The following is a 22,573-nucleotide window of genomic DNA, read 5'->3' as shown; positions in this document are numbered from 1 at the left end:
TGTTTGCCTTCGGAATTCTATCACATCTCAATATGATACAATGATGCAACCTCATCAGTGAAGCATGGTGATGATAGTGTCATGACATGGGCATGTATGGCTGCCAATAGCACCAGCTCCTTGTACTTATTGATGATATGGCTCCTGACAAAAACAGCTGGATGAACTCTAAAGTTCATTGGGCAATATTATCTGCCTATCTGCTCCAAGAACAAATATTAACTGAAGACAGTTGCAGTACACACCGGGCAGAGCATCATCAGAGATGAAACCCAGCATCTGGTGATGCTTATGCGTTTCAGACTTTAGGCTGTACTTGACTGCAAAGGATTTGCAAAAATGTATTAAAAGCTTGAATTAAAATTGCTAATTTGTCCATTTCGGGCCCTTAAAAAGTGGGAGGCACATATGCAAACTGTTCCTACACTGTTCAACTGACTTAGATGTAAATATCCTCAAATTAAAGCTGATTTTTCAGTTGAGGCACATCTTCTTTATCCGTCCATCTTCTCCCGCTTAGTCCTGTCAGGGTCGCAGTTGGGTCAGTAACAATCACCGGCAGTCTACGGGCAAGAGGCGGGGTAAACCCTGAAGAGGTCGCCAGTCTGTCGCAGGGCAACACAGAGACACACAACCATGCACACACAACCTCACACCTGAGGAGAACTTTAGAGCAACCAGTTAACCTAACAGTCATGTTTTTGGACTCTGGGAGGAGTACCCAGTGAGAACCCATTCATGCATGGGGAGAACATGCAAACTCCATGCAGACAGACTCTGGGAAAGGAATTGAATCCAGCACGTTCTTGCTACAAGGCAGCAGTGCTACACACCTCTCCGCCATGCAGCCTGCAGTTGAAACACTGCTTGTTTATCCATCCATCTTCTCCCACTTACTTCGTCAGGGACATGGTGGGGCCAGTCTCTGGTACTCTATGGCATAATGCATTACACTTGGTGATAAAGGAACTACATAAACCACTCAATAACGCCGTTACTCTGACTACACTATATTTCTAAACATATCAGAAGGCTGAATTAACGTTGCAATTGACCTTTCAAACAGTTCATCACCTTTGTGTGCTATGTCAGAGCATCAATGTCTGCATATGAAAATACTGAACAAACTTTTTGTTCATGGACATAGAGTGGGATATGCAATACCTTTCTTGAATCATTCCTAAACAAAAGTGGGCTCTAAAAGATATATCAGGATTGAAAAGTATATCTTCATTTCTAAAATCAGAACATCTGGGTGAACCTCAGTAAAAAGCAGCACTGCATTGCTGTTTTTTTTTTTTTTGCACAATTCATTTTATAAATATGTGCTCATTGAGAGCTAAGAAATCTCCCATCAGAAAGATTTGAAGAAGTTATTATCTAAAATCATTTAGTTTTTCTTTCAGTAGTTTAATTAACTGTCCATTCAAGCAAATTGTATAATTTCTGTTTTTTACTGCCGACACAAAGATGTCTTCTTTGCCATTCTTTGTTACGGCTTTGATTTTAACAGACATAATTTGAAAGCAATTACAGAGCCACACAACAAGCTTCCTTCTGTTCTAGGCTCACAATAGTTCAAAGTCTTCTGTGGGGAAAGAAGACCTAATGTTCTTTCTTATTTGTCACTTTCTCCATTTAAAGACCCAATATTTACAGAGCTACATCGACTTGTCTTGGTATTTATCTAAGCTGTCTCTGCCTCTTCTCTCAGTTCTCCTTGTTGTCTCTTCTGATTTATCTGAACACGTGTCTTTCTCTGTACGTGTGTGTGCAATTGTGTCTCATCTGTGTCTTGGGTTTAAACAACACAAATTTCTTGTCAAGACTAGGATCGTACACGCTGCTTTGATGGACAGATTGGCTGAGGGTCTGGCCGTCCAGCTGTGGCAGGCTGGGTTGGCTCAGGTGTGCAGGTCAGAGTCCTTTGCTTCGATATGACAAAGTCTGATGAAAGTTGAGGCTACATCAAAATGGTGCTAAACTTTTGTTTGATGTCGTGACCTACGTCAGAACACAATGGTCTTAATGCGTCATTGCTAAGCCAGTAGTACACTTTCATATCCATAAATGTTTTAAATGTGTAAAATAGGAAACCCATTTTTTTTTTCGAAAACCATTAGATGATCCTTATATTTTATCCTTTATGGTAAAGGTTATTAAAAAAAATACATTTGCCTTTAATAAAGAGCTGCAATACAAAGACTGAAAAAAAACAAGTAAACCTCTAATTTGAGCATTTTTATCAGTAAGGGAAAATTAAATGAAAAAAAAAAGCAGTTTTTTGGAAACAAACAACAATGCTTAATAAATACAATTATCAGAATAATTTTTGTAGTTGATGAGATCTTTACATTAGTAATCTATGACAATACCACTGGCCACAACAATTGCCAAAAAGTGGTCTTTGTATAGTACCGTTCATTTTAGAATAATTATATGCTGGCTACATTACAGTTTTGTTCTATATATTCTGCAATATAATAAGATTTTTTTTTATTATGTTTTACTACATATTGCTACTCCAGAATTTCTTAACTTTTTTCCTTCTTGATTTCTCAGCAATCAGCTTTTTAACTGCTGACATACTCCTTTGAATTTTATAGGTTTTTTTACTGTGATTTTTTCTGTTTTATGTACACTAAAGTGTCACAGAGGTATATATTTTTTTTAAATGGGAAACCAGTAAAGATAGAAAGGAATGCATTTTTCTTCAATGTTTTTCATCTGGGCTGCAGTGTGGGACAGTTTCTAGATTCACAGGAAAAAAGGCACTGGGTTTGATTGCCTGGCCTAGGTTCTTTTTTAATAGAGTTCTGCATGTTCTCCCGATGCCTGAGTGGGTTCTCTCCTGGTACTCCCAAAAAAATATATGTATGGTTATATGGTATCTCTGAATAGCCCTATAAATAAGCCATTTTTTCTAATAATAGGTGTGTTTTTTCTTGAATTAAGGAGATAAGTGAGACGCTTTTCCAATGGAACAAGACAATTTACATTCAAAATAAGAACAAACAGTTGAATTGTCTTATTTCTGATGTCTATTTAGCGGGGATACCAGTGGGAAACTGTCAAGAATGCAATGAAAAGCAATCAACATCCACAAAATAATGTTTATGTATTTGATACCTGCATATAAAGTTGTCTGTATTCACATTTATAAGCAAGGGAAGAAAAGATATACATGATTTGAAAAGGGGATGGAAAAGAAGCAATGCCAAGATAAGAACTTGGTACACTCTAAAGAACATTTTTTCCGAACAATTTAACATATGCTGTAAACTACTGGCTCGTTAAGGTTGAATATATTATCACTCGTGATGTTACAGGCTGGCAAGAGGAAAATGAAGTCTGATAATAGAGAGTAAATGTGCGCTACAAGCACTCTGAATGATGAAGTGGAGAAATTAGAAAGCATTTTAACAAACTGACTCTTAAAGAGTTAGATTCAATCATAGCAACACATTTATTTAGCAGCCAGCTAGGTTGTTTAAATGCCTTCTTTAAACTAAATGCATTTGAACATTAACTTTATTAATTAGAAAATATTTACAGTGTTGAATATTAAATTACTTTTCCTACATTTAGAAGATACTCAACACAATGAAAATTAGGCTAATGAAGATATATCATAAGTATAGCACTGCAACATGGACATAGAGTGGGATTCTAAAGGATTCTGACAGAATTCTTTTAAAATCAATTATTACTTTTGCAACATTACTTCTTTAACCTTTATTTTATGTTATGGTCTTTATGTCATAAAACAGCAGAAAGCAGCTCTTCATTTTTAGGTGGAAGAAATAGGTTGCATGATTTCTAGGCTTTTCAACCACTGAAAATCTGGTGTGGTGAGCATTTGTTTTCAGATCCCTTTAGTCTGAATCACTAAATAAAAAACAGTACTAATTACTAAACATTCAGTAATCAAGTGAGTAATTCACAAATAGATTGTTCCCCACTCACAGCATTTTAAGTCTGCAATTGTGCTTATAGTTATAATTGGGAAGATGACTGCATTTCTTTTTATTCATCTCTGCTTTTAGATGTGCTACACAATATATAGAGAGAACAATACTGTGTACTTTGGTTAAGTACATGCATTGCTATAGATGTTGGCAGTATATATTGTAAGGAGTTGCTCCTGGATTGGTGGTATAATAGACCAGCAGCTTGGCTGGAAATAACACAGTTTGGTTTATTTCTGACCCACTTGTTTTTAGTGTCTAGAGGAGCTACAGAAAGGTATTGCATAGGCAAGAGAACGTGTTGAAGGACAACTATTAGTTGTGCTCTCTCCAAATTAGTGATTGTTGCCATGGAAAGTCATTAAAGTAAAAGAAAAAAATGCTTTGCTCAGGTTAGACTAGATTTGACCATTTTGGTCTACATCCAATGTGATGTGCATGAATACCACACTTAGCCCTGCACAGACAGTCCCAATAGTGAAACATGATGATGGCTGCATCATGTTGTGGGGAGGACTTTCTTAAGCAGGGACTGGGTAGTCTGTCAATACTCTGTTTACAGACTCTCAGTCCAGTGTGATGGTACAAAGAAAGTTTAACAAAAAAATCTGTTTCAATATGTGCAAAGCTGCTACAGACACTTAGATCATAAATTAAAGAAGATTGGTTCTTTGATTTATTTTTTAATCACATAAAATAAACGAATAACATGCTAGTATGTTTCATTTCATATTTTTTGTTACCTAATGTCTGCTTCTTTATTGAAATTCATGGCGGTAATATGATAAACATAAAAAAGCCAGAGGGTTATCAACTCTTTTTGCAAACCATGGGTCCATCTTTTTCTTCAAGAGAGAAAACAGCTACAATTTTAAAAGGGACAGAATTTAGCAGAAATAAAAGCAGCAATTCTCTTTGCTTTGTTAATAGCTTTAACTGGATACTAATGTAGATTAGGAAAATAAATTTGAAATCCCCTTATGCTGTTGAAACCCAGTTCTTTTTAAGAAAAGGGGATACGTTTCCAGTAAACTCTGCTTTCTGAGTGTATTTCTTTGAACAAATGACGTGGCAATGTCGCAAGTTACAGCACTGTTTACTTATCATTTCTTCCAATTAAGTTCTTCCCTCTGCTCTGATTACCAACTTAATCATCTGTGTTCACATTTTGATTTATTGACTAAAAGCTGTCAATCAAGCAGGGTGGGGTTTCCATGGGGAAAACAAAGATGTTGAAGTTATTTCCTTCAGCCAGTGTCCAAAAGAAATTACCTGTGGCCTCCTTCACAGCGTTGCTATGGAGAGGCAATTACCCTAAATTGTAATTGTGTGAGACTAATGTGTTATGGCTTTACCTCTTGATTTAATTGAGTTTTTCGCTCTCCCTCATCTTTTCCCATGTGCCGTGCACCTGACCCATTGTTAACCTCTGTGAGCAAGCAGAGGAAACAAGCAGATAGACGTGGCAGATATCTTAGACAACAAAATCCCAGAGCCAAGACACACACTTTGAGTAATAAATGTGGTTTCCAGATGTAGAGTCGCCAACTTGGTTCCTCTTAGCACTTGGAATCGGAGACGCAGGTGCATCTGTGCAATCCTTTACGCAAAAGCCCTGCTTCTTACCTTCAGGAACACCTGCTCTTCTCTCTACTGATCCACATTTTGCCATAAGACATGGACAGATTTTGATGTATGGCATAGATATAATTTGATACGCCACTAAATAGCACAATATGCTCTTTAGGATTTGTATTACAAATAGACAACTGAGAGATGTTGTTTTTTTTATCAGATTTGAATTATCCATGGAAGGAGATTTTTGCCATTCTTCTTTATAAAATACCTCTGGCACATTCATTTTTTACATAGGTAGCATATGTAAATCGAAAATTCTCAAATCTTAATATTAGTTATAGTTCTGGAATTTGACCTGGCCTTTAAAATGCATTAATGCATTTTGATCTGAACAATTCCATTTTTGTGCTATCTGTATGTTTTTGTGTAGAAGAAGCTTTGCGCTAACACCACTGTGTTTCACCAAGGAGAGGATGTGTTCAGGTCCAAAGTATTTGCTGTGTCCTTATTGCAAACCTTAAAGCAGAAACTTTTCATGACTCTCTCTCAAGAGTAGATTTATTGGTGCAAGTTTATGGGATGCAAATACTTCTGCTAGGTATTGTAATGCTGACACCAAAGAAGCAGTGGCTAGCACCAACGCTAACACTGTCATTAGAGTAGGAACATCTGAGTGGGAGTAAATCCTCACCTAAATCTTTTTTTTTATTGTGCTTCTCTGTTAAAGATGCTGGAAACTGGGCCGCTTGTGGAGAAAACATGATCTTCAATCTGCATTCACAGCATGGAATGATTCAGCTCACATCGCCGCTGATCTACCATGATGAATGGGATTAATCAATCGAAGACAGAACATCTATCCACAAATTAAGAGCTGAGCTCATCACTGAACACTGATCTCCAGTGTTATTTTGGTGAAGAGTTGAGTGGGTGGATATCTGACAGTAAGGATATGACAATCAAGAAAACATTGTATAAATACTCAATTAGCGAGCAGTTCAGGAAAATACGACTAATGCCTAGAAAACCGCAGTAAATTAAAATGATGGTTTGTTTTTGTTTTTTTCACTGACAGAGAAGCAGGGGGCATTTTTGAGGAGCGTTAATATTTGACCATGTCATTTATTCTCTTCACACAGAAAAAGACAAATGAAAATAAAACTGCAATAAGCGGAAATTCTGTAAAATTAATTGGTACAGATTTCTGAGACACAGCTAAAGTAAAAATAGAGTCATTGTACATATTTTTGTAGAGCTTTGCTCTATTCTAAAAAAGTAAAAAAAAAAAAAAAAAAAATCCACTGGACTTTGTTTCCAAGTTTGAAGACGTTTCGCTTCCCATCCAGGAAGCTTTTTCAATCAAAAATGTCAGACGTAGCATTGAGTTTGAGGCTTTATAGATATGACCAAAAACAAAGCCTTGTTTTGGCTTAGAAAACATGCAAATTTATCCAGACAAATGAGTACGCCCCTTAGGAATGGGGAGTCGTTTGGATTCTTTGTTGGCCTGCTATACCTGATACTGGTCTATGCTTCTGAAAGGGGGGTCGTTAGGAGGAATTGTTGGCCTGGCTGAACAGGCGAGATGTTCTGTTCTCCTATATGGGGGTTAAAAATAAAATGAAAACAAAAAACAAATTATTGTCTTTGTGAAGATGCTTGCTATAATTTATTCAGTTTTGTGTTTGATATGCTAAAGGTCAGTCAAACAATTAATTGCAAATGTTGCTTTTCAGTGTCTGTCTGTCTGTTTCTTGCAGACGCCAGAACCAGATGTTTTAGCAGAGGTGTTGAGCTCCCTCGCTGCTGAGCTCCTCTGCAGGCTGCCGTCTCTTCTGCCTTCATCTGAGAAGGAAAACAGCACCAATTATGAGAAACGGACGGGACAGAGAATGATGTGGTTCTCTAAGACATGCATCATTATTTAAGATGAACGGTAAACATACAGCTGAGTCAGTTTTAACAAAGGATTTTGTTAAAATGATTAAGTAAGGTAACTTGCCATATAAACATGATGATAGATAAAATGTATTTCTTATCATAATCACAAATATAAGTAACAAACAAGTGAAATGTCTTAAAAAATCCATTAAAAGGTGGGGAGTTTAGGGATAAAAGAGACAAAATGTTAAAAGTTAACATATTCAAAATGAAATACAAATATAACATGATTCAAACAGTATAATAAAATTAAAATAACTAAAAATATTAGATGTGTGTTTTAGTAACAGGAGTAATGTCATGAAACCAAAATAATGATATAGTTTAACTTATACCTGGAATAAAGGATATATAATGTGTATAAATGATTAAGTTCCTGGTTTTTATATCCACAATTAAATTAGATACTTCATTTTGAAATTATTTCCAACATTTTTTATAAAGATTTATTGGAAGGCAATTTATCATCAATCTAACAACAAATATGTGCAAATTTTGTGTGCAATTTGGGTATTTTTTCAATTAATAGTTTTAAATTTAATTAATTATTGTTCCTAAATTTGTCAGTCGGAGCATGTGTCAGGATGAGGGGAAATAGATACAACCATGAGTAATTGTGCAGATTAACCAATAAAATATTGGGTTCTGTGCAAGAAGTGATAATTGAATCCTTGAATTATTTCATAGTGTAATTTACTCTTGAAGTTACATATAAATTACAATTCATTTCAAGTTCAGTTTATTTATAAATGGCTAATTCACAACACATTTATTCATTGACTATCAACATTCAAATTTATGACATTTATAGCAGTAAGTTGTTCTTTATTTAACTTCTAGTTTTATTTAAATAACTCTATCCTTTTAATTTGTGGTGCTTTTGGCCCTCCTAAGAAATAAGATCCTATCTATTTTTTTTATGATTGAAATAAGGGACACTTGTTTATAGATGCTTGAAGCTGTTGTAGAAACACACAAAGGGTAATTCTCGCATGAAGCAGCAAAACGTGTGTTTCGGTTTTCTCCCAGCAGGATAAAGCAGAGTGTTAAAAGATACTGTACACTTGTGACCTTTGCAGATCTATGCTCCTTCAAATGTCTTTCATTCAACATTGACACTCTGCTGCTCTTTGTTGCCCTTTATGCTTTTAAAAGAGGAACTTTTCCCATCTAATGAAAAGCTCCCTTGCACCATGCGGCTGCCGTCTGCTGATTTCACAAAAATTTCCAGACTCCGGAGAATAAGAGAATTATGAAGCTGAAAATACTTTGAAACCTCTTGTGTTTACAGGGAGAGACGACTACATTTTAAAAACTTTTAAAGCTCTACGTCTGGTTTTATTAGAGAATTTGTGAAAAAAAGAAAATATATAATAAAAATTGTTACGTGTGCAGGGGTTTTCCACACTGAGGTAACCATCCATCAGAGAGCTAAACCCTGTCAGACCCCCCATGGCTGCATAAGGGACGTCTCTGCCAACTGGCTGACCCCTTGCCTGCCTCTCCAGCTTTGTCTCAACCTGTGATAAAGTAATAACGATGAGATAAATCAAACTGACTACATGGGCTGTTATTATTTAATTTAACATTATTATTGTTGATTATTGTTTATAATCACTCACCAAAGTACGGTGCTCAAAGCATGGCCGACCACAGCCACAAGTGAAGGGACTGTGGAAACTAGAGCAAAAATTGCCTGAAAAATATGTTTAATTGAGATGAAAGTTAGTTATAAAGTCTCACCTGTGTTATAATAATGATACTAGGATGTCTCACTCACACTTCTTGCACATGTGGCCCTGGGCTTCACTGTGATCCTGGGGTAAATGTTTGCACCTGCACCGCACTGGGTTACATCCAACCCGAGGAGTGTAGGTATAAGTGGAACAGTGACATCCCATGACCTTGCATGGTAGAGCAAGGGGTCGTTCGGAGGGAACCACCTCCCAGTCTGTTTGATGCTGCTTGTATCTGGTTGAAAATAATTCACTTGCATATAATACACAGCAAAGATACATATCCTTTGAATGCTCTACTGTGTGTAAAGATGTATTATCTTACCTATGACCACAAAAACACTGTGTTTCAGGGCCAATCAGCTTGCAGTCAATACCGCCTGGTACACCATAGCTCACATACAACCTGTTTTTCATACGCAGAGGTAAAATCTTCTTCTTGTACTCCTCATATTCTTCTGGAGTAAAAAGTTTTCCACCATCATCGTCACCAACAACCCTTAAAATACAAATCAAGACAACAATTTCAACAGCAATACGGCAAACCGTCATCACAATTACAACTATTAAGGCTCTGTTTCTTTTCCTGTCTTATAATCCCTGCTTTTTATAGCTTACATATTGTCTAATGGTAATTCAGCATCAAATTCATGTAAAACTACTTATATCCTAGTTAGAAAGCAAACATTTGTTTGTACGTATACCTTCTGTACTCCCAGTAGTCATCTACTGATTTCAAAGCCGATTTATCCAGATATATGGCGTCCATTTCCCTAAAATCCAAATTATTTGCTGTGTAAATGCAGTTCGTTTATGGCCCACAAATTGGGTTGCTATGGAGATGGTTTTAGAGCTCCCTCTACTGCTTTCAAAAGGGAACTGCAAAAATATATTTATAAAATAAAATAATATATATAAAATAAAAAACAAGAAAACGTAAAAAATACATAAGAAAACACAAGTTAAAGTAAGAAAACCTTAGTAAGAGGGGAAAGAATAAATCTGAGCATGTGTGGTTTGTAGGGGCCAGAAATGTTGAATCGATTAAAGAATTACCACCTCTCTGAATATATTCAAAAAGTATTTCAGGCAAAACCTATTTCTGAACCACATAAATCATTACCCAATATGGCTGATGACTAATATTCAGATTTGGATGATTAGATTTTGGTTTAATATGTGGGATGACTATATGGAGAAGCTTTTGAATATGTATGTGGTCTAGCCTTCATATTGTTGTGTGATGTGTAATGATGTAAAAAAAGTTCTGAGAAAAAGTAAAGGATGTAAGTGTATTACTTTTTGAAAATATATGGATTATGTGTGGTGATTTTGTGTTTTGTTTTTTCTGTAGTTTGTTTTTCTTTATTATGACGTCTATTTTATTTCATTATCTGTTATATTTTTTTATTATAAGTATGGCTTCTTGGTCAGTCCCATTTTAAATTTGAATGTTAAATTTAAACAAAAAAAATATTACTGTCAAAGTAAAAAACAAACAAAAAACGACCTTTAAGCAGTGGGGTAACTAGCTAAAACTCTAATTATTTGCAAACAATATTCTTCAACATAAGCCTACATAAATAATAAAAAAAAATCATTCAATCATTATTTATCGCGCTCCATGTTTTAGTTATTTGTAGTTTATTATGTGACAAGCAGCGAGCGAAGACTCGCTTCAACGTCACAATAAGAATACATTTCCCAGGATGCAACACACCTGACGCAGCCGAAGACGTATCTGGGGATCCATGACAGTCATTAAAGTCGCATGCCTAGAAGTACAGCAGCTGACGATTTAGAGTAGCTGTGTTTAAACTAAGCTGTTAACTAGCCAACCGAAATAAGCAGCAACAAGAAAGACACGTAAAGACATGGTGCTTCGCTTCTAATATTTTTTTCTACATTTTTGTGTTAAAATAATGAAAATGGGTGCGCTCCAAAGATGTTTATCCAGCGGTAGCGGAAACGGCCGCGGGGTGGCGAAGAGCAAGCATCATCCCTCCATGCCCGCTGAATATCCCCTCAGTCCCAGCACCTCTGCAGCGTGAATCCCTCCCTCCACATCAAAGATATCCTCTCTGGACACGCAGCTGGACCAACGTTACTAATTTCACTGGGCTACACTTATCTCCAGGTAAGTATTTCTCTACAGAACGTTACAGGACCCTGTGAGCTAACACGTCAAGCTAACCTCAACGGAAGGTTTTGCTAGGATTGGAAATGGGTTAAAATAAACACTAAGGTCCCGAAATATAATTAAACAGAGTTTGTTTTTGAAGGCTGTGTATTTGTGTATTTTCCCTGTCTTTACATGTGTGGCGTTGGGTCATTTACATGTTCTCTGTATTGTGTAAATAAGCCAGAGAGTTTTAAAGGAAACTTGGCTGTAAGTTTTCTTTCTCCTTGGGTCGCTTTGACATATTTTCTCCCCCCTAATGCTGCCGACTTTTGTGTTTATATTCCACAATTTGGCCAATTAAGTCAGTTTGTGATCCTGTCAGCTGTCTGACAAATATTATAGTTAATATTTCACTTGTAGATGAGCCATTCAGACATGTATGAAGAGGTTTATCACTCTTTATAGAAGAGCACTATATTTATACGCCCTGCTTTTGCTATTTATTGAATGTATATACATAGAGGTGTGGTTGGATCAAATAAAAATAGACATAGAATGACTCTTAAGTTTTACATTTTTAAAATAATTTCTTCCAAAAGAGAAATATATTGTTTTAGGTTTACAGCTGCACTGATTTAAAAATGTTTTTAAAGTGAATTAATTAGAACTGTGCAAAGATTTTACTGAAATTAAAAATAAAAATCCTTTACTTTGTTTTTAATCAATTTATCTTAAGAAGTAAGACAGTTAAGGATGTTTTTGCCTCGTTTATATATTTTTTTAAACATTGTATTCACCTTGGAAGTCAAATTGTAGTAAACATTTTCACAAATGACACTTCTTTCTTAAAATATGTCTAGGATAAATACTTTAGATAAGTATAAACTATGACTAAATCTGTGGTGTGCATCAGCTTAAACATTAAATGAGTTTTGTATAATATTTTCACTATACTTACTAATATTTTTGTATGTTTACTAACCAAACATTCGGCTGGTTTAACAGTCATGAACAGATCTGTCGAAAATTAATCATTTGTTTGTCACTCGACAAAAAATCCCAACACATTTTGTTCTAAAAAATATCTAAAAAGAAATGGAAGCTTGGTAACCTAGATTATTGTTTGCAGTTCTCATCAACAATTAAGCTGTTGAAGCCCAAACAGTAGCTGCACACCTGCAGATGTTAACATATACGGTCATATGGAAAAGTTTGGGCACCCCTATTAATCTTAATTATTTTCATTTCTTAACTTTTGGGTTTTTGCAAGAGCTATTTCAGTATGATATGTCTAATACTGCATATATTTCAGTATTGAATCTAGGTTTATGGGACTAACAGAAAATATTGAATATGCATTAAAACAAAATTTGACAGGTGCAATAATATGGGCACCTCAGCAAAGAAGAGATGTTAATATTTAGTAGATCCTCCTTTTGTAAAAACGGCAGCCTCTAGTCGCTTGCAGTAGCTTTTATTGAGTTCCTGCATTCTGGATGAAGGGATTTTTGACCATTCTTCTTTGCAAAACAAATTCCAGTTCAGTTTGATGGTCGCCTAGCATGGACAGCCTGCTTTAAATCATCCCACAGATGTTCAATGATATTCAGGTCTGGGGATTGGGATGGCCATTCCAGAACATTGGAATTGTCCATCCCTGGCGTAACATCCACTTCGTAACTGATTCTTGAACATTATTCTCAAGAATCTGCTGATATTTAGTGAAGTCCATGCGACCCTCAACTTTAACAAGATTCCCAGTGCCAGCATTGGCAACACAGCCCCAAAGCATGATGGAACCTCCTCTAAATTTCACAGTGGATAGCAAGTGCTTTTCTTGGAACGCTGTGTTTTTGTTTTTTTTTTATGCTGCCATGCATAACGCCTTTTTTATGACCAAACAACTCAATCTTTGTTTCATCAATGCACAGGACCTTATTCAAAAATGAAGCTGGCTTGTCCAAATGTGCTATTGCATACCTCAAGTGATTTTGTTTGTGGCGTGCTTGCAGAAAAGGCTTCTGTCGCATCACTCTCTCATACAGCTTCTCCTGGTGCAAAGTGCACTGAATTGTTAAACGATGCACAGTGACAACGTCTGCTGCAAGATGATGCTGCAGGTCTTTGGAGGTGGTTTGTGGGTTGTCCTTCACCATTCTTACCATTCTTCTTCTCTACCTCTCTGATATTTTTCTTGGCATAACAAGAACCGTCCCTGTGGTCTTCCATACACTTACTATGTTCCTCACAGTGGAAACCTACAGTTTAAATTCTGAGTTCTGAGAAAACTTTTTGTATCCTTCCCCTGAACGACTATGTTAAACAATCTTTGTTTTCAGATAATTTGAGAGTTGTTTCGAGGTCCCCATGATGAATCTTCAGAGGAGATTCAAACAGGAGAACAACTTGCAATTGGCAACCTTAAATACATTTTCCCATGATTGGATAGACCTGGCTATGAAGTTCATATCTTAATGAAGTTACCAAACCAATTTTGTGTTTCAGTAAATGAGTGAAAAGTTAAGGGTATTCAAATCAATAAAATGATTAGCACCTGTCAAGTTTTGTTTTAATGCATATTGCATATTTTCTGTTAGTCCAATAAACCTCAATTCAATACTGAAATATTACTGTGTCCATCAGTTATTAGATATATCAAACTGAAATAGCTGTTGCAAACACCCAAATATTTAGAAATCAAAATAATTATGATTAATAGGGGTGCCCAAACTTTTAATATGACTGTATATTGACACTCGATCGCAATTATGATTTCCAAACATGCAAGAACCAGTTCTTAGAATCAAGTTGTTGTGAGGTTTTAAGTTCAAAATCCCTTCAAATTGAAGTTGTTTTAATAAGAAGTTGGAAAAAGGTGTCACAGTCACCCCAGCCATAAAGAGCAACTGACCAGCAGTGCACAGCAGCGAGTGGGGAAGGGGTGGCTGCAACCTATAAGCAGCATTTCTGTTAAGGAGCAGAAAGCTCTTCTAATTAATCTGCTTATAATAGTAATGTAGCTTTATGAATTAAAAAAATTGGATTATATTCTGCACAGTTTGCAAGTTTGAATTTAATTATGTATTGTAACTAATCTGCTGGGATGAAAATGATTTGTAGAGCATATTAACACACAAATAATACCCAATGGAAAGTTTCACAGTAGCTATCAATGTAGGAGTAATTTGGGGAATTCAGCATTATTTTTTTATTTAAAAATAATAAAATGATGTGTGATGTTTGGCTGCCTTCATCTCAAAAGCAGCTTTGATGTGACGTGGATGGCTTTCCTGCTGAAGCACCTGGTTGTGCCCAATTATTAACCACCTTCATCCCAAGTGTCACTTTCAGATTAAAGAAAATTGGTCAATATGGTAAAAAATAAAAAAATAAACCTGGAAACACAGTAAGGGATGAACTGAATAGAAGAAGAAAAAAAGTTGGAAAACTTCAAGCTCCTCTAAAAGTTCAAACTTCTTATAGAGAGAAATGTTTCATGGTCACATAAGGTTGAAGTTTATGATGACTGACAAAAAGTCGTCTTCTGTGATGATATGAGCTTCAGACCTACAAACTGAACCAACTGTCAGGCATGGTGGTTGTAGAGTTATGCTACAGATCCTTCTATCATCCAATGGAACTGAGTATTGATGAGAACTCAAACAAACCTGTGAACTGTTCTAAAATAGTCAAAGGAAGATAATAGCTTCTAGATTAGCCACATCCAGAATCCTAATCAAAACAGTGGAGTTTGCTGCAAAGTCAATTCTTTTATTGTGACCTTGTAGATCCTTTTTAATGGCTATATTTATTGGTTTTATATATGTATTTTGTGCTGAAGGCTAATTCTGATACCTTTTTTGCCCAAAATGAATGTAACTCTATGATGACAGTAGCACTGCAGCTCGGAAAGCAATGCAACCTGAAAGATATGCTTTTATGTTAAATCCACCCATCACTAAAATCGCCGTGTCATGTTATCGGTTTCCTCAAAGGCCTTTTGTTTTGTTTTTGAGTGTCTGTTTTAAGCAGCCAAATTCCAGTCTCCATACAACTTGGAGAAGAATTTGTGTATCTATTAAGCTTCAGCACAGATTCAGGTTGTGTTACCTCGTCTTTTCATAATTTATATATTCAGCCGCTGTCCCCCGTCTGACCCTGAACTGAAAGTGACACCTCGCATAAGCCTCCTGAGAATGAATTTTGTCAACTAAGTTGTGAAAACTGAGAAATGATCACCTAATCTTTTCTTCTGTATGCGCAGATTGGTTTCAATAGCTATTGTATAGTGCGATTGAGAAAATAATGTCCTGAACGACTCTTGTCAGTTGCTTGGTCTACTCTCGGGAGCTGTGAAATAGATCTTTGTGAAATCTAAACTTGTAATTGGGTTTCTGGGCTAAAGAGATTTGTCTGAGTAGACTATAGCACACCCAGATCCAAAGCAGTGTAGAAATCTCTTTAAAAAATGAAAAGGAGCTTAAATAGTAACTGTTAATGCTGCTGCCAGCTCCCTTTTAATAAGAATCTAAAAAAATGTCACCTTTATTTTCCAAATCATGAACTCTTATTCTAGATTTATGTCAAATAATGCATTGTATTAACTTTGTTTTTGTTTTGTTTTTTGTGTGTGTGTGCTTCTTTAGCAAAGGTAACTATGCTGGTGGAGCCTGAATGCCATGACTGCATAGATGATTTGGTGTTCAAGATCTTGCAAGCAAAGGACTCCACCGAAGGTTCCTGATTGTTGGTTTTAAGGGTGTTTACCTACTTCTGGTTACACTTCCTGGCTTCTGCTTTTGCTCAGCATTTCCTCATCCCCTCCTTAAAGGCAGGATGTTTGTAGCTTTTGCAGAACTCTGACCTTACTGAAAAAAAGGGCATCACGAGACTTTTCACCAGTGAACTGAGTTGTCACACCAAGACAAGATACTTGGCCTTGAAAAGGGCACCTCTACCTCACCCTTATCCCCCTGCCCTGTACCATGCTGGGTGCACTCTTGCTGCGGAGGAACATGTCCCAGAAGCTGAGTGTGCTGCTGCTGGTATTTGGGTTGGCATGGGGATTGATGCTGCTGCGCTACACCGTGCAGCAGCCTCGCCATCAAAGCAGCGCCGAGCTACGCGAACAGATTCTGGAGCTCAGTAGGCGATATGTGAAGGTCCTGACGGAGGAGAACCAGAATGCGCCAGGAGGGCCACAGGGAACGTCCATGGCAGGATACGGTAGGCTTCTACAGGCACAGTTTGAAAATACTATAGTATTGCACAATTATACCCTCAACAATATAGTAGAGAATATATTTTTATCTTATTAGGATTGTAAGTGATATATTAACAAAAAAACAGTGAATAGCTGTAAAGTGCAAAAAAATATCTTAGAATAAACAGCAGCTGCTCTGTGAAGCTTTAAAGGAGAACTTTAGTGAACAGATGAACGATGTTCAAAGAACACACAAGACCAGGAAACTTTGCTTTAAAGCTTTTGTTGAGTAGATGACTGTGATGCAGTTAATCAAGGAGAAAACTGTCCAGAGATGCAGCCAAGAGGCCCATGATCACTGTGGATGAACTGCAGAGATCTACAGCTGAGGTGGGAGACTGTGCATAGGACAACAATCAGTCATATGCTGCACATATCTGGAAGAAAGCCATTTCTTAAAGATATACATAAAAAGTCCTATTAAAAGTTAGCCAAAAGCTATCTGGGAGACACAGCAAACATTTGGAAGAAGGGTTGTTAAACATGGCTGTGCATCAAGTAGGGGTGTGCAAAATAATCGTGATGATGATGCATCGTGATTCTAATTTTCGTGATCTACTGCATCGATTCTTGATGCCAAGAATCGATTATTAATTTAAAAAAATGAATAAATAAAATTGCATGAATGGTTGGCGAACATCAGCCAAAAACAAGTGTAATACAACTTCCAGTCCAGTAGATGTCGCTGCAAATGTGTTGACGCACACTGCCTTGTGTCACAAGCATTTCCGGCCGTGGGATACTGTGCCGAGTCATTCAAAAACAAAACATGGAGGAGAAAATATTGCAATGCATCGCAATAATTCAAGTATCGTGATGCATCGTGATAGAATCGCATCGTGGCCTGTGAATCGTGATTCGAATCGAATCATGACTTCTTTGGCAATACCCACCCCTAGCATCAAGCATCATGGTTTGGGCCTGCTTTTCTTTAGCGGGTACAGGAGAGATGGTTAAAATTGATGGGAAGATGGATGGAGTCAAATACAGGAGCATTCTGGAAGAAAAACTGTTGGAGTTTGCAAAGACCTGAGTGGGTCAAAGATTTATCTTCCAACAAGACAATGAACCAAAACATAAAGCAATAGAATGGTTCACAAATAAACAAATGGGTGTTAAAATGGCCAACTCAAAGTCCAGACCTGAATCCAATCGAGAATCTGTGGAAGGAAATAGAAACTTCTGTTCACAAACGCCCTCCATCAAACCTCACTAGGCTCCAGCTGTTTTGCAGGAAGAATGGGCAACCATTTCAGTCGCTTCATGTGCAGAACTGATAGAGACAAACCCCAAGCAACCTGCAGCTGTAATTGCTACAAAGTATTAACTCATAGGGGCTGAATCATTTTATACAATACATATTTCAGGTTATTTGTTAAAGTTTCAAATATTCAATATATTATGTTCCACTTCATGATTGTCTACCACTCAGGGATGTAAATCACACCCATCATGGCGATTCGATTCAGTATCGATTTCATGACCCAACGATTAGATTATTTTCTATACTCAAGAATAAACCACGATATGATTCGATTAATTGGTTAATTTAAATTTTTTATTTTTTTTTTTACTTACAGGGTAGACAATGTCTCAAATTTAGAATAAATCAATGAAAGCTGCAATATCGTTATGCATTTTATTTGAGAAACAACAGCAAATAACAGAAGTAGCAAGGTATTATTCGACCTAGGCCTATGAAAACTTGAAAACTAACCTGACTCCGCCAGATGGATTTACTCCGCATATCCATCTGGAAACCTTCGGTTGAAGTAATTTTGGGAAGGGGCGAAAATACTGGTTAGCTGATTGGCCTATGTTGGTGATAGACGGGCCAAATAAACCAATCAGATCAACGAAGCATATGACGTACTAACAGAGCGCCGACGAAATCACAACCACAAGCCAGGCTACTCTTGCCGAAACCAGTCGGGAGAAGAGCAAAAACATCTTTTCCTCTGAGAAAAGCCTCCAGAGCAGTGTTTTGCTCTTCTTTCAGTGAAGAAATACTCTGTAATTCCGATAAAACTTGCTCGATAGCCACGCTAACATTAGTTTCATCGTCTGAAGCCGCCATGTTCTTTAAACTGAACTGTCGCGCTTCTCATTGCGTCACACCTCAACCCGCCTCAAAGCCAACGCTGATTGGACGTTCGTTTGGTGAACGGCTCCAAATTTTCTTTAACTGAGAGTCTCCAGTCTGATCTGCGAGTGAAACCTTGAAAGCTCGCGAGATCAGGATGGTCTCACGAGGCTATATGAAAACCTCATTCACTGAAAAATAATGCCTCTGTGTTTACGTGAGTGTGTGTGTGTGCAAGCGGAAAGAGGGTAGGTTCTAAAGGAAGCGAGGTAGGAGGGCAAAATAGGTTTAGCGCCACCGCAGCGCGGGAGTCAGAATTACTTCCAGGAGCAAATGGGAAAAAAATAGACCGGAGGGAAAAAAAAACATGAATCATTACAGACGTGTCGATCCATCGGATCGTCAGCTGTTGGATCGATGCATCGATACAAAGCGATTCTTTTTTACACCCCTACTACCACGTGGTGATTTTTCACAAAAAAATTGAATTTTATATATTTTTTGAAGCCTAAAATGTGGCAAAAGGTCAAAAAGTTCAAGAATACCGAATACTTTTGCAAGGCACTGAAAATAAAAGATGGAAGTTATGCTAAGTTATTCATACATTTTTTAGATCTACATCAATGTCCAGAATGTGTAGAAAATGAGACTGGTATCTTTTAAAATGTAAAATTAGAGAAATAAAGGATTAAAAAAAAGGTTTCATTCTCCCTGCAGAAGCTCTCCTAATTTAGACAAGGAATGAATTAGCACCGGTGCATTGGGTCAAAGATGAGGCCTGACTCCAGCGCTGTTTAGTCATGTCAGCCATGTTCCTTCCTGTGCATATAATATAATCCCAACAGTGTCTTTAAGTTACACTTTTGAACACTAGTTCAAACAGTTGCCTGTGCACACACGGCTGCAGATTCTTCTTCGCTGATATTAGGTAGTTTCTATTTCCAGTCAGCAAACTGGGCATCAAAACTAGGAATCAAAAATAAGAAATTTGAACAATGCCAGGAAAAATGAAAGGTTAGAGGCGGTTCCGATCGATTATTGATTCTCAACGCCTAATATTAATTATCTACTACATTGCTTTGGTCTAGATAGGTGTCAGACTGCAGACCTTCAGGGCCAGTTTACCAACTTAGATATGTACCTCATACAATGGCTTCTAAGCATGCAGTCACGTTTCCCATTCCTGTTATTGATATTAGCATACCGTTCTAGTGCGAAAAAACATGTAAAAGTTTCAGGAAACCTGTGGTCTATCACAAACATACTAATCAGTACTTCAGAAAAATTGTTGAAACATGACAAAATGTTCAGAGGCAAAGTAAGCATAAAAAATATGACTTTTGTCATTATTGTGTGCACTTTTTCTAATTGAAATCTTTGCCTTCCAGCTGACCTGAAGAGGACCATAGCTGTTTTGCTGGATGACATTCTGACACGGCTGGTTAAACTGGAGGGGAAAATCGAACTGGTGGCAAATTCCTCCTCAACAAACACATCCCACTCGGCAGCAGCGGGTGTCCCTGCTGGCCTGCGGAAAGCTTCAAAGCAGGAGTCAGCAGGGAGCCATCCCGGGATGCCACGTCTTTATCCACACCTCCCTAGAAGACCTCGACCGCACTAAAACGGAGCTCTTTTCTCCTGAAGCACCTATACATCACTGCTCACTGGTGTATCGGCATCAAGTGATCAAGTAGCAATATAAACATATATATATATATTCAGTGCGGTCGGAGAAGGACATGAAGCGCTTCTTTGTTTCCCAACTTGTCGTTCTACATTCAGATTTTCGTGTTTATGTTTTATATTTGCATTGCAGAATTTATTTCTGTTTTTTTTTCCTTATCCTTGCAAATTTGACTGTTAAAATAAATGCAAATTTCAAAGGAAACCAAAAAAAAAAAAGCTGAAAAAGGTGGTGAGAAATTTGCCTAAAATATCTCACACTTGCATTATAAATAGGTTTCCAGTACAGCATCAGCAAACACTGAGCTCAACCATACACTCAAGAACATGAAGAACAGCTGTGCTTTAGTGGTTCAGAAGGCACGGTTAAGAAAGATGACTATTTTAGCTTGTGATCATTACGCATTAATAAAGTTTGCTCTTAAGAATAACCCAAAGAATAGATTTTTAGCGCTTCATTCAAGGCAATATAAATGTACATGTTTTGTTGAAGTATGTGTAGAATGAAATGTCTTGCAACTGTAAACATCTGTCTGAGTGTGTGGGCTTGCCATATCTGTTCAAATCTAATGTGCCGTAGAGCTGTTTCAATACGGATCATGAAGAACATTGAATGTACCGCGCTGTCTGTGGATCTGATTCGTTCAGGGTTCATATCGCACTGTGACTACAGAGACTTCTTTAATATACCGAGCTTATCTTAACTTTAGCTTCAGGAATGTTTAAAGGGGAGTGGAATGTGTTGGAATGTTCCTCCGATTGCTCTGTGTAATGCTGATAAACTGGTGGAATACCAGTTGGCTCATTCACCGTTTTGATAGAGGTGAGGGTTTCTCAAACTGACATCATTTGGGAGTTTCGTGTGATTAAAAAGTCAGTGTGGGTGAAAATTGTAATCAAAGAATTCTTCACTTTATTTTGTTGCTTCAAATTTAGTCACCTTGATCTGAAGAAGGTTTTATTCAGTGGTGTGTTGAGAGTGATGCTGTAAAAGCCACAGGCTTTTTATTTTTGCTCAATTTTAAGTAGAAATCAACCTTTTCTCTTATGAATCTGTTTTTGAAATCGTCCACAATAAAAATACTTGCAGGTTATTAACTTATTTGATAGAGCACAAACACATCTTCCTTGATCATCTGTTTGCAAACTTCTAATAATTTGAGTGGATTATTTATGAGCTGAACAGCACAGAGCGGCACAAGACTGTAAAACAGGAGGAACATGTATATCTTGTTTTCAAAATATTAAAGAAACCTGAAATGACCTGCTTTTGCATTCACTTCCCCCGAGTCCATAATTGATTAAATCACATTTTACTACATTTACAGTCAAAGTAGCTTCATGAATCATTTTAGCACATGAATATTTCTTGATCCTTTTCATTCTCTTTATAAGACTGCTGTGCTGCTTGTAAGTGCTCTATCCATCTTCATCTGATCCTCTTCCACGTCTGGATCTCCACAGTATAATCCCGCATCTCCGTGTTTTACCATGGGGACGGTGTGTTGAAGCGATCTGGAGTTATTTTTCCCAATAAAGCGTAGCATTTAGATTGGAAATAAAACTACTAATCTGACCACAAAAGCCTATGGCCCTTATTGGTTCTACAGTGGCTCCTTATCGTGGCAAAAAATGACAAAAGACCCAAATAATATTTCTGAATGCAGTATAATAACATGGCAGGTTTAGAATTCAGTAGAATTTTTAAAAGTATAGTTGGATTTAACTTTTATAACAGATATTAAAAAGAACCGCTAACATGTAAAAATGGCAGCCCGCTGGTCCCCAAGGGGATGGGTTAAATGCAGAGAGTGAGTTTCCTCAATATGGGACAATAAAGGGTTTGAGTTTTTTATTTTCCACACACAATCCATGTTAAATCTTTATACAAAATTTTAGTATTTTTCTTTATTCTGAAACCTAAAATATAAATAAAATGTTGGTTCTTGAAAACAACACTTTTTCTGTAGCTTATATTTAACAAAAATAATACGTTATATTTTATTATGCAGCTCTAATCGACTTGTATTTAGCTGGACCCAAGTTAAAAATTACTCTTTGGGTTTTAAAGGTTGCAGGTCGCAGTTATAAGCAGTAAAACCTAAAGGAAATCAAATCAAAAGCAATTTGCTGATAGAGTTTTAGATGAAGAGTTACATAAAGCCTTGTTGGTTTTTGATGGCGTTCTAACTTTTAACT

The 22,573-nt window shown here is 36.9% G+C and overlaps 2 protein-coding genes across 2 annotated transcripts; one reads left to right on the top strand and one right to left on the bottom strand.

Annotated features, from left to right (window-relative positions):
• Positions 1-7,245: 7,245 nt before the first annotated feature.
• fam221a (family with sequence similarity 221 member A) lies at positions 7,246-10,053 on the bottom strand. The gene is made up of 6 exons (XM_015374165.1): positions 9,928-10,053; positions 9,549-9,722; positions 9,268-9,458; positions 9,110-9,183; positions 8,875-9,007; positions 7,246-7,391 (listed from the first exon to the last, which is right to left on the bottom strand). The coding sequence occupies exons 1-6, from the start codon at positions 9,990-9,992 to the stop codon at positions 7,279-7,281; spliced, it is 750 nt and encodes a 249-aa protein (XP_015229651.1). The 5' UTR covers positions 9,993-10,053; the 3' UTR covers positions 7,246-7,278.
• A 924-nt stretch (positions 10,054-10,977) lies between these two features.
• Positions 10,978-21,998, top strand: ccdc126 (coiled-coil domain containing 126). Its single transcript, XM_015374113.1, has 3 exons — positions 10,978-11,360; positions 15,992-16,571; positions 20,080-21,998. The coding sequence occupies exons 2-3, from the start codon at positions 16,331-16,333 to the stop codon at positions 20,310-20,312; spliced, it is 474 nt and encodes a 157-aa protein (XP_015229599.1). The 5' UTR covers positions 10,978-11,360; positions 15,992-16,330; the 3' UTR covers positions 20,313-21,998.
• Positions 21,999-22,573: the final 575 nt, after the last annotated feature.

This window comes from Cyprinodon variegatus, unplaced genomic scaffold, assembly GCF_000732505.1.
Source record: "Cyprinodon variegatus isolate N-32 unplaced genomic scaffold, C_variegatus-1.0 Scaffold98, whole genome shotgun sequence".
NCBI lineage: Eukaryota > Metazoa > Chordata > Actinopteri > Cyprinodontiformes > Cyprinodontidae > Cyprinodon > Cyprinodon variegatus.
The sequence above is the reverse complement of the archived record's forward strand: the minus strand, read 5'-3'. Positions and strand labels throughout refer to the sequence as shown.